The sequence below is a fragment of the Rhinatrema bivittatum genome, chromosome 9 (assembly GCF_901001135.1).
Source record: "Rhinatrema bivittatum chromosome 9, aRhiBiv1.1, whole genome shotgun sequence".
Taxonomy (NCBI): domain Eukaryota; kingdom Metazoa; phylum Chordata; class Amphibia; order Gymnophiona; family Rhinatrematidae; genus Rhinatrema; species Rhinatrema bivittatum.
This window is the reverse complement of record NC_042623.1, coordinates 44,183,365-44,196,753: the sequence shown is the minus strand read 5'-3', so window position 1 is coordinate 44,196,753 and position 13,389 is coordinate 44,183,365. Positions and strand designations below refer to the sequence as shown.

The 13,389-nt window shown below is 42.6% G+C and overlaps 1 protein-coding gene across 1 annotated transcript in view; it reads right to left on the bottom strand.

Moving 5' to 3' along the window:
* KMT2E (lysine methyltransferase 2E) overlaps window positions 1-13,389 on the bottom strand; it is a 607,980-nt gene that overhangs the window by 275,269 nt on the left and 319,322 nt on the right. Inside the window, 2 exon segments of the mRNA XM_029615154.1 lie at window positions 7,792-7,890; window positions 10,671-10,935. Coding sequence (XP_029471014.1) covers window positions 7,792-7,890; window positions 10,671-10,935 — 364 coding nt within the window.

The following is a 13,389-nucleotide window of genomic DNA, read 5'->3' as shown; positions in this document are numbered from 1 at the left end:
TTCACATCAACCCTGTGAATAGCCTCCATTAAATCTCTATCCTTCTCCTCTGTCTGTGATGGAAATCTGTATATTACACCAATATAAATAGATGTTCCAATCCCTCTTTCTAGATTAACCCACAGTGCCTCCTCCTTACCTCATAAGACCAACAATGCTGTTGCTTTAATATTGTTTTTTATATATAATGCCATGCCTCTTCTTTCCTTCCTACTCAGTCTTTCCTGAATAGATTGTAGCTGGATATAACTATATCTCAGTCATGGTTTTCCGTGACCCAGATCTCCATGACCGCAACTATATCTATATCAGTTTCTTCCATGACTGCTGCTAGATCTGGGACTTTATTCCACATACTATGAGCATTAGTGTACAAAGCGTTCCGAATATTACCTTTTTTCCCATTTCTATATGAGTATTTAATGGGATTCATGACAAAGACAGAATGTCCCTGGGCCTGGCATCGTGCATCGATGGAGACTGACATTTCTTAATCTTCATTTCATGCTTGGTATCAGAACTCCTCAAACCCACAGCCAGAGAAGCCAAACCATTGACTTTCTTCAGTCAGGAAAAGTCAGACAACAGTTGAAGGTGTTCAATGCCCTACTAATGCTGATGGTCCCTCAGTCCTGATGTATATGGGCTGGACTCGCAGTACACAAAATTGCTTCTCCATGAGCTCCAGCCGAGATAGGTGTCCCTAGGAATCTTGGCTGTGCATCAACACCATCTTGAGACGTCATATGATGCCCCCTGGCACAGGACACATCTATTATGGGGAAACAGGATAGACAGAACCCAGTAGCACAGAGGACCTCTCTTTAATCTGCTGATAAGACTTATCCATAGCCAGTCAAAAAACTAAAGAGGCAAAATCGAATGTGATAACCATTATTGTGCACCAACTGGGCACAATAATGGAACAGAAACTTACAAAAATGACTGAAAAATCTTAGCTAGGGACATTAACAAGGGAGAAAAGACCTCAGGGCCCCACAATGATTCCTGATTAATCTAGAGGAAAAAAACCCCAGGAGAATGAAGATCCCCATCCAGTAAGCTTGGTGGAAAAGAAGAGAAGGAGGAATCCCCATATGAATGCATGGTATTTATTTACCTTTATTTATAGCCTACCATAGTCCTAATTCTTGTTCATGATGGATAACAATTAACATGGCATGGTATCATGCCAGCCTGCACATGTCCAGTCAAAGGTCTGGAAACTGACATAAAAATTCAGGATAGGCTCTACTGGATGAGGTTACCCATTTGTAAGGCCTGCCATCCTGCTTGTCTGTGGAGAAAATCTTGGGTTGTTTATTTCATGTTTTAAATAGGAAGGATGAGGTCTATGACCTTAAAGACCTGATTTTTATGCACTGTCATTATGTTTATAATTTACATGACGACAATGTGCTTCTCTTTTATTAAGCCTGTTGTATTTACTATGATTTTTATGTTTTATAACTTTATATATTATTTGAATTATTAAACAATGTAATCTACTGATATTATGAGAAGTAGTGTATTGGAGAAATTACTTACCTGATAATTTCGTTTTCCTTAGTGTAGACAGATGGACTCAGGACCAATGGGTATTGTGCTCTCCTGATAGCAGATGGGAGACGGAGTCAGATTTCAAAGCTGACGTCAGCCTACATATACCTGTGCAGTGTGCTTAGCTCTTCATTACCTGCTATTAATCAAGCTGACTTAGAAAATAGCCACTGCTATTACTAGAATCAGTAGCATGGGATATACTTATTGTATGGGTACTTGCCAGGTACTTGTAGCCTGGATTGGCCACTGTTGGAAACAGGATGCTGGGCTTGACAGACCCTTGGTCTGACCCAGTATGGCCATTTCTTATGTTCTTATGTTCAGTATTGTCTTCGAAAAGCCATTATGGATATATGTTGCTTAATACTTGATTATACTTGATTAACTTTGAATTGGTTCAACTGATTATATTTAAAACTTTTGGAACTGGAGACTGCCAGTGCACTGAAACAATAAACGCCGACAACGGGGCAACTGTGGGTGTCTTGGATTAGAGGTAGGCCCTGGCTTACCCGTACTTGTTCAGTCTCGAGATTTGATATCAGACGTTCTCGATTTCTGGAGCAGCCGTGGGCGGGATGCTGAGTCCATCTGTCTACGCTAAGGAAATTTCTACACTAAGGTAATTTCTCCATTTCCTAGCGTGTAGCCAGATGGACTTAGGACCAATAGGATGTACAAAAGCTACTCCCCTATAGGGTGGGAGGCTGCCCGTGGCCAATTTAGTGCTGCCCTTGCGAAGGCTGTATTCCTCTCTGGCCTGAACATTTAGGTGGTAAAACCTGGAGAAGGTGTGTAGGGAAGATCCGTCACCGCCCGACAGATCTCGGCTGGTGACAGCAGCTTGGTTTCAACCCAGGAGACCGCCTGGGCCCTTGTAGAATGCGCCTTAACCTGTCGAGGTAATGGTTTTCCTGCCTCTATGTAGGCAGCATTAATTACTTCTTTGAGATCCAGCGGGCTATGGTGGCTCATGATGCCGCGTCCCCTTGTTTCTGCCTGCTGTGAAGAACGAACAGGTGGTCAGTTTTGCGCGAGGATTCCGATCTCTTCAGGTATCGGACTAGGATTCTGCCGACATTAAGGTGGCGGAGGAGGCGTGAGTCTTCCGAATCACTGTGCTCATCTGGTGATGGTAAGGATATGGCCTGGTTCATATGGAACTGGGAAACCACTTTCGGAAGGAAGGATGGTACCGTACGTAGCTGAATAGTGCCCGGGGTGAACCTGAGGAATGGTTCCCAACAGGATAATGCTTGAAGTTCGGAGATGTGCCGGGCTGAGCATATTGCGATCAAGAACACTATCTTTAAGGTCAGGAGTCTGAAAGATTCCCCTGCTAGGAAGTCTAGTACTAGGTTGAGGTTCCATAGAGGCACTGGCCACTTTAGTGGTGGTCGGAGTTGTTTGACTCCTTTCAGGAAGCGGGACACATCAGGATGAGTTGATAATCTGATGCCGTCCACTTCGGACCTGAAACAGGCCAGTGCTGAAACTTGGACCTTGAGGGACAAATCCTTCTGCATGCCATCCTGTAGGAATTCTAGGATCATGGGAATCTTGGCTTTCCTCAGGAAGAGACCGCAGTCTTCACACCAAGCTTCGAATACACTCCAGATCCGTATGTAAAACAGAGATGTGGAGAACTTGCGTGCCCGAAGCAGGGTGTCAATCACGGCTTTTGAGTAGCCGTGCTTCTTTAGGCTAGTCCTCTCAAGGGCCATACCGTAAGAGAGTATAGAGCCGGGTCTTCGTGGGAGATTGGTCCCTACTGAAGAAGGAACCTATATGGCAGTAGACGTAGCGGATTCCCCGCCAATAGTCTTCGCATGTCCACGTACTTTGGTCTTCTTGGCCAGTTTGGGGCGACTAGTAGGACTAGTCCCCTTGTGGTGTTCTATCTTGTGGATGACCCTGCCCAGTAGTGGCCAGGGTGGGAAGGCATACAGGAGGCTTTCCTCTGGCCAGTTCTGGACGAGAGTGTCGATTTCCTGAGTTTGAGGTTCTCATCTGCGGCTGAAGAATCTGGGGACCAGGGCATTCCGACAAGTTGCTAGTAGGTCCATGGCTGGAAGACCCCATCGATTTACTATCAGCTGGAAAGCTGTGTCCGCCAGCGACCATTCCCTTTGGTCTAGGCTTTCTCTGCTGAGATAGTCCGCAGAGATGTTGTCTTTTCCCGTGATGTGGGAGGCCGAGATCCCTTGTAGGTTTATTTCCGCCCACTCCATGAGAGGGTCTATTTCTACAGACACCTGCTGGTTCTTGGTTCCTCCCTGTCGGTTGATGTAAGCAACGGTCGTTGCATTGTCAGACATGACTGACGGACTCGCCTCAGAGTCTGTGGCTGAATCGTAGGCAGGCTAGTCTGACCGCTTGCGCTTTCAGGCGGTTTATGTTCCATTGTCCCTGGGCCGTCAGTTCCTGACAGTGGGCTCCCCACCCTCGCAGGCTTGCGTCCTTGGTGAGCAAGATCCACTTCAGAGCGGATAGGTTTACGCCTCTGCTTAGGTGTTCTTCCTATAGCCACCATTGAAGCTGCTTCCCGAACCTCTGTTGGTAGCTGGAGGCGAATTGAGTAGTTCTGGGACACTGGATTCCATCGTGATAGTAGGGTACATTGTACGGCCGCATATGGGCCCTTGCCCACGGAACAACTTCCAGAGTTGATGTCATGAGGCCGAGGACTTGAAGGTAAGTCCCATACCTTGGGGCGGACCGAAGTCAACAGCTTTTGTAATTCATCCATTAGCTTTCTTCTTCATGGAGGGGGAAGGTAGACCTTGTTCTGTTTGGTATCGAACCGGACTCCCAGGTATTCTAGTGACTGGGAGGGCTGTAGGCAACTCCTGGCTGTGTTCACGACCCACCCGAGTTCTTTGGGTACATTCCTGACTCTGGTGGTCGCATGGCGACTCTCCTCTAGAGACTTTGCCCTGATCAGCCAATCGTCCAAGTAAGGATATACCAGGAGTCCTTCTTTCCTCAGTGCTGCCGCCACTACCACTATGATTTTGGTGGGCAGTAGCTATTCCGAAGGGTAGCACTCGGAATTGATAATGATGGCCCAGAATTGCAAATCGCAGGAAGCGCTGGTGTTTCTGATGGATAGGTTTCGGATAGTTCCAGGGAGTTTAAGAATTCTCCCGGTTGTACCGCCATTATAACGGAGCGTAGGGTTTCCATGCGGAAGTGTGGAACCTTCAGGTAACAGTTGACAGCCTTGAGGTCCAGGATAGGTCAGAATGTTCCTTCTTTCTTGGGAACAATAAAATAGATGGAATAGTGGCCAGTGTTTTGTTTAAGTGTGGGCACTGGGGTTATTGCCTTCAGGGTGAGTAGTCTTACTAGCGTGGTTTCCACTGCCAGTCTCTTGGAATGGGAGTGGCACGGCGATTTCATAAATTTGTCTGGGGGAATGCTTTGGAATTCCAGTGAGTACCCCTCTCGAATGATAGTTAGGACCCACTTGTCTGAAGTTCTCTCGACCCATCTTTGGTAGAAGAGGGTAAGTCTGCTCCCTATGTCTTCTTCCTGTGGATGAGTCTGCGTTTTCTCATTGTGGGGTATGGCCGGGGCCTGCCCCTGAGCTTGCTCCTCTCTTAATGTGCCTGTTCCAAAAGGACCGAGACCTTCCTGAAGGATGAGGTGCTTGGGACTGTGTATTCTTGTAAGGCTTAAAGCGTTGCGATCCTCTGCCCTTGGTTCTTCTGGGGGAGGAGCGCTGATATGTTTCTTTTGTTCCTGTTCTCAGGTAATCGGGGTACTGGAGATTCACCCCATCTATTGGCTATAAGGAGGGTACTGGAGATTCACCCCATCTATTGGCTAAGTTCTCCAGGTTTATAAGGAGGGATCCTTATAAAAGGCATTTTTGTGAGGTTCGCTTTGGAAGTTGCGTCAGCCGACCAATTCCGGAGCCATAATTGTCTTCTTGCCGCCACTACGGCAACGACATCCCTGGATGAGGTGCGCACGAGGTCTGCAGTAGCATCGGTGAGGAAGGGGACCATAGGCTCCATCGCTTCTCCGGTCATGGTTGCGTCTCTGGCGAGGATCAAACAGGAACGTGCCACTAAGGCACAGTAGGAAGCAATTTGTAGCATTATTGCTGATACATCAAAGGACTGCTTAAGGATGGCTTCCAGCCTTCTATCCTGGGCGTTCTTCAGTGCCGCTCCTTCCTCCACTGGGATCGTGGTGCGTTTTGAAACTGCACAGATCATAGCATCCACTTTGGGGAAACGTAGAAGTTCCTTAGCCATGGGTTCCAACAGGTATAGGGCTTCTAGAGCCCTTCCCCCCCCCTTTGAAAGTGGCCTCTGGAGCATTACATTCCAGGTCAATCAGTTCCTTAATGGGCTCCAACATAAGGAAATAGCATGAGGTCTTACGGAGGTACATCAGCATGGGATTCTTCTTTGGTTCCGCTATGGACTCCGTACCTGGAAGACCCAGTGTCTTCATAGTCTGGGACACTAGGGTTGGTAATTTGTCCTTGTGGAAGAATCGGAGCATGGTCCGGTATGGCTCCATCCCTGGGGGAATTTCTCCTTCTTCTAGGGAGTCTGTTTCGTCCTCTGAGGTATCTGGATCCCCATCAGAGAGGCTCTTGGTTAGGAGAGGCATGTCTCGAGAAGCCCGGGAAGTGCTGGGAAGGACTTGTGCTTCCGGGCTGAGTTTGAGACAGGTGGACTGCAGGGGCTGGTTGTGCCTGGACAAAGGTTTGCAGCCCTTTGAAAAATTCCACCCAGGAGAAGGTTCCTGGATCCACTTTGATTCCAGGAGGGGTTGTAGTGGTAGCCCTGGAGGAATTCTCCTGTGGGGGTGCCGAGGTTCTGTTCGCACTGTTGGCACAGGAGGGATCCCAATCCAGGCTGCATGGCTCTTAAGTGGCAGGCTGAGCAAAGGAATGGTCCCTTGGCTTTCTTGGATGGCAGTGCCATTATTTGTGTGCGTGTAGGACTTAGGAATTCGCCTGTGCATGGAGTTATGCGCGCGGATGCGCTTAGTTGTGAGCACTGGATGTGCAGAAGTTATGCGCACAAAGTGCGCACAAGTTGTGCATGCGGGCAACGGAGTTTGTGCGCACGGCACAGTTATGCGCCCAGTTGTGCTTGCGGCCTAGTTGTGCGCATCGCTGTGCGCACAACTCAGATGTGCACGCCACTGTGCACTCAAACTGTACTTAAGCGTTTAAGTTAGGCGCTTCGGGCCTCCGGCCTGCCCCGTGCGTACTGTCGGTCGGAGGGGGAAAATGGCGCCGACAACCCCGAAGGCAAGATAGTGCCCCCCCCGGAGGGTCTCCACGTGTGTGGACCCTCGCACCGAATCGGGGCCTGCCCCAAAGGAGGGCTGCTCAACCTGATTTAAACCTTGTCGGAGGAAGGACAGAACGGTTGTTCAAGCCTTAGAGACCGGAGACTTAGAAGTAAAGGTTTCTACCTTACCTGGTCTCGGCGCTTACCGGTCGCTGGCCAGATGGTCTCCAGCTGCGGGGGGAGAGGGAAATACCTTCACTGCCGTGCTCGAATCTGCACCCGCTGCCTTTCAGCCACCCTGGGGACTAAGTCCACGTCGGGATTCGGCCGTCGGACCAAGGCTCGCCTCTGAGGGATATCGAGAATTGACCTCAGGAAAGTCTCAACTGGGGGAGGAACAGTTAGGTTTCATCGCAGGAGAAGCGGGGCTCTCTTAAGGTAAATTTTCTTCTTTCTTGCTGTAAAAGTAACACTATTCTTGTTTGGGATAGTGTCCGCATCTGCTATGGAGACGGAGAAATACTGAAGAGCTAAGCACGCTGCACGGGTATATGCTGACATCAGCTTTGAAATCTGATTCCGTCTCCCATCTGTTATCAGGAGAGCACAATACCCATTGGTCCTGAGTCTATCTGGCTACACGCTAGGAAAATAAAATTAATAAATCTAATAAAAAATATGGTATAAAAGAAGAATAGGGGATTAATTTTATAACTGAGCTTTTATAGATAGTGCCGGCTATGCTAGCAAACTGATTTTAAATCAAAAGCAGAGTTGCATGTTTACTTCAAAAAAAGCTAAATCAATTAGCAAGTCAAATTAAAATTTAAAGCAAATACAGGAAGCTAATGTCAATAAACATTCAGATTCTGAAGCCTAAAAAAGGAAGCAATAATTAGCATGGGAAGAGCAGTTGTCACTAAGCCCCAGTGACAGCTTTAAAGCAGCTACTTTCTTCCCAACTTACCATCTTCCTTTTCCTTTCTGCAATCTGCTCTTCAGATTCCATTTCTACTTCATTGCTAATAGGAGATTTTTCTTCTATATCATCAATAAAATCTGGCTCCTGAAAGATGGAAATGACTGCTTTATAGAAGCTCTACTACTCCTATAAACTAGGGAAATCTAATAACTATAAAAGCTGCAAGTTGTCCTTTAGTTTCTACTTCAAAAGCAATCAACCAATTAACCAATAATGGATGTAAAAACTGTCATGATCTTAAGACTTACTGTACTTTAGAACCTACAATACAGCAAACTAACAAAGGTATCTTCTCCAATTCAAACCTGTGGCCAAACAATGTTCTTTCTGTTCATATTTTCACTAGTCTTTAAACACATTTTAAAACTACACTGCCAGAATATCCAATTCCTACTCAGCCAACAAGGTTATATTTTGAGAACAAAACTACAGATCTTCAAACTCTCAACACATATTATCAAAAAGATTTTTCATTATCTGAGGCAGTGTGTCAAATGTCTCTTCTGCTATTAATGCCTTATGAAAAGAGTGTGTGTGTGTGTGTGGGGGGGGAGAAACCAAGCCTCTCACTTGAGAAACACCTCAGGGCCTGATGAACCAAGTAGTTTCACAAAGCCGTAACTAAGAAGAAACAGTTTAGTTTATCTCGCCTTTAAATGGGGTAGATATTCTATTTCTATAACACTGTTTCATGCTTGATAACTATTATATAACAGAGACCAGTAGAGATTGTGCTTCTGAATTCAAAACAACTCAAGGATTAGCATATTTCAACTATTTACTTGCTTGCATTGCTCTAGAAAATAAAGCTAAAAGATTACTAAAGATTTCACTGCAATTTTTAAAATGTTAAGACTGTTAGGCAAATTGGTATTGGGCAACACTGAAAACGTTAGCATAATTAAGTACACCATCAAAAATAGTTAATAGGTAGGTTCATAAAATGCTTGATCCAGTGCAAAAATTGTTCCATATTCTTCAGTGAAACACACCTGAACAATACTACGGCAATATGGATAATTTTGCCACACTGCATCTTTTCTGCTTGTTTCTATTTTGAAGACAATATGTTATAAATCAAACATAAATTTCACTTATTGTTCAAAATGAAATCTAAAATAGGACCAAGAATATTAACATAATTTTCATTACTTTGGAACTTACTATAATTACCAGTCAAAAACACTGTCAATGTGGATCTAAATTACATAATTTGCAATTTGTTGTATTTTTACACCAGCAACAATAAAAGTAACATTATTCAGGAGAGGGAACGAAAAGATATTCATGCAGTATAGGAATTCTCTCAAAGAAATTCACTCTGCCCACCAAAAACAAAAGCACCTCTCACCAATGAAGTAAAATTTAAAGCAGCAGTACTGCCAAAACTTTAAAATACCAACATGACTGTTTCTGGACTTTGTTGCTTTCCCCTTGGATAAGGATTCCTAAGTTCTTTTTTTTCATTGTTCTAAAATACTTTACTACTTATACTTTTTTTTAACCAGTGTGTACATTTTACTAAAATTTTCCTTACCTCCGGGTCTACTTTTCTGTGGTTGGTTAATATTCATGCTATATTATATAAATCTGCATATGTATTCATATTGCACATGTGGCAATCTGCTATAAAGATCACAGAGAAAGGGATCCCAGAGCCTGTGCCAGGCCCTCCCAGGCCACAGGGACAGGACCCCCCCCAAATCCTTCAATCTCAGAAAAATATCAGCATCACTGGCAGCACTAATGCTGAGTAGACTGGTCATTTTCACAGCAGCTAACAGCTGTGGAATAGTCAATTCTTTTCACTTACATTTTAAAGTTTGCATAAAGGGCCGGATTTTAAAACCTATGCGCGCGGGGTACATTTGTGCGAGCTACCCGGCATGCACAAATGTACGCCTGATTTTATAACATGCGTGCGCAGCCGTGCGCATGTTATAAAATCCAGGGTCGGTGTGCGCAAGGGGGTGCACACTAGTGCATCTTGTGCGCGCCGAGCCCTACGAGAACCCCAATGGAGGGCCGAGCCCTAGGGGAGCAGCCTTGGAGGGAACTTTTCTTCCGCCCTCCCCCCCCCCCCCTTCCCTAACCTGCCCCCATCCCTTTCTAAACCCCCCCCCCAAACCTTTGTTTAATAAGTTGCGCCTGCCAGCCAAGTGCCGGCATGCGATCCCCAGGCATGGCCGCTATGCTGGAGGCCTCGGTCCCCCGCCCCACCCCCGCCCCCTTCACAAAACCCCGGGACATGTGCGTGTCACCGGGCCTATGCAAAATAGGCTCGGTGCACGTAACCCTTTGAAAATCTGGCCCAAAAGTTTTAGAAAGCAATATTTTACAGCAAAACTGTTGAGTGGCTTTAAAAGATAACTTAATCTTGTGTGCAGGAAAAAAGGAAGCCACCTAATCATTCACAGTGTCTAAAAGTTTGCAATTAGTATTTAATGGATAAATTAATATTAAAACACACAATGCGGATAATATGAACACTAATTCAATAATCTGTGCATTAGCCACTGGATTTTTTGAGTAATATTCACATTACTCAACACTTTATTTTAACTGTAATATACATGCGTTAGCAAGATGTCTGTTGCAAAAGTATCCAAGAGATGTTCACAAAAAATCTGCATTTTATTACAGAGGACACATTAGCATTTTAAATTACAACAAAAGAGGGGATCTTCACAATTAATTGCATCATCTAAAAGGGCCTATTTTAACCAGTACTGCTGTTCCGAGTATATATTTTATTAATGTAGAACAAATCTGTCCATGCATAAGCAAGCCATTAAGCATTTACCCAAAGTAAGTCAACACAGACTTTTAAACATGAGTTTGTTACATTGTATCTTATTTTTTACCTGATTATTAGATATAGATAGCCTGAGTGGGGAAAGTTTCCTCTGCTTATTATCGGATATCTTCATTTTGTTTGCAGTTCCCTCCGGATCTAGTATGATATTTTGATTTTGCGACTCCTTTTCTTTTGAAAGTTCCTTTTCTTTCTTTCCCTTCTTCCTTCTGGTCTCATAGCCGCTATTAATGTTTTCTGTGGGTTCAGAACTACGCTTCAGGACTGGACAATCAGGATTTTCTCGGAGGCAGGCACAATCCACTTTGTATTTACTAGGTGAAAAAAAATAAACATGGATATATATATATATGTGTGTGTGTGTGTGTTTGTGCATATATATAGATATATACACACACACACACACATATACAATTCAATTAATACTAGATGGCTATTTTCACGCTACTAGCTGATGTGCTCCCTTCATTTCTCATAAAATTGTTGCTACATGGGGCAAAACAGTAGGTGTACATTTTCACTAAAGTAACTTTAAAGAACTTACACACCAATGACTGAGAATATGTAGGTGTTTTGGAATAAGTTCTAAACAGATTATCAAAAAAACAAAAACCAAGCAGTGGTCAGACATCATCCAACTGTGTGTCGAAAGCTTTTAATGCAGATACCATCCTGATGTTCATGCATCCTATCCTGTCGCAGGGATATACTATATATATATATATATATATATATATATATATATATATATATATACATACACATATTTATTTATTTATTTATTTATTTTTAATTCAAATGCACCTCCTTGGAAACTTTATATCTCTCTCTTGCAAACTGAGCATTTTTTCCTAAAGCATGTAAAAATTAGGGTTTTCTTCTACCCCAAACTGGATTACTTCATCTCTGATAGCTTTTAATAATTACCAGGAATCTGGGAGAAGGCATATCAGTGATTTGCAGTGCTGTAGATGCTTTCTGAATTCCATTTACATTTTTAAAAAGTAAAGTCGAGGAGTCTCTTCTGCCCTAACTAGGCTGCTGCCAAAATAAATTTTTCATTTTCTCCAGCCCCTGGGGCAAATGGGAGTATTAAGAAGGCTTTAACACTTACAGAGCTTCATATATTTATATGGACACAGATAAGAGGAAAAGAACTTGTAAAAAGGTGGTTAGAAGCCAGAAAGCACCTACCAGAGGTTTGAAGCACTAGATCCATAGTATGTAAAGAGAACAGGGATAAAATAACTTAGCTGGAGGTATGAAAGACACACCTTACCACAATTAGGATTTTGAATAATATTGGCATAATTTTAAAGACAAATAGAGTGTCATACAACAAGCACATTAAAGTGGTAACCTGGAGCTATTTCATAGCATATTTCTGTTATTGCCAACTTGAATTAAAAAAAAAAAAAAAAAAAAAAAAAATATATATATATATATATATATATATATATATATATATATATATATATATATATATATATAGCAAGCAAAAAATTTTTTGGCACTATCGTCTCCTCAAGTGCTATCTGCTCATATATTCATCAAAAAAAAAACCCCCAACGTGATAACGTGGGAGACAACTAGCACTCCTTACCTATAATAATCCAATTTGAATAACCCACACTATTTTAAAATTATCAACTTTTTATTAGTGTATTAACACTCACTCTACAAATATATTAATACAAAATTATATCAAATACATTCTTTTTACATACATTAAAAATTCTAATCAGTCCAATGATTATTAGCCCTCAATTCTCACCTGATTGCTAAACTCAATCTTACCCTCATTGGACTTATACTCTCTTTGATGTTGTACTTGGTCTTCTGTAATGAATCAACCACTTAACTATTAAACATTTTATCTGCATAGCTTAATTACTACTGCTATGCCCATCAACCTTAACAAAGATTAGTGGTGTCTTCTGTTTTGATGGTTCCATCTTCCATCCCGACAAGGACCTTGTTTCGCCAATATTGGCTTCTTCAGGGGAATGCTTATATAGAGACCAAACATCAACAAAAACCAATGTCTTCTATTTCATATATCTGAAAATCACACAACTATATTAAAAACAGATCTATTACCAACATTAATCCTCCCACCCCTCCATAATCATGTATTTACCCTATCTTCAACAATATTCAAACATATTCATTAACCCATTTTTATTATTAACCATATTCAAAAATACTTCATGATGTTTCATTCATGATTACAACTGAAACCACAATATTTAAAAATTCTAACCTGATATCCACTCCTGCCTAGACTTTAAAGGAGTGGATTCAGACCAACACATTCATTTCACTCCGGCTAAGTAGCTCCAGATTTTAATTATTAGAAAACTCCCGAATATGAATGTGACCATATAAAGTATTTTCAAAAAAAATTTTTTTCTTACTCAATTAAATCCTCAAATTTAAAACAATCTTTAAAAATGAATAGTTTCCAAAAATGGCTTAATCATTCTTTTTAATCTGGCATCGTCTTCTGATGTTCCCACAGAAAGACTAACAGATTTACCTTTGTCTCATCACAGATTCGTCTCTATCGGCGTCTACCATGGATACAAACTTTCAAAGAATGTTCACTGGTTCTCATCACCTGTGAACGTTATAAATTACAATTTTATGTTACTCTAACATCTGTGAGACAAAACAAGTGGCGCTTCCTCCCGTTATCTTTATATCTATTAAAATTATTTGAATTACCTTTTCCTCCACAGTAAAGCTACTATTCATAATAATGTTGC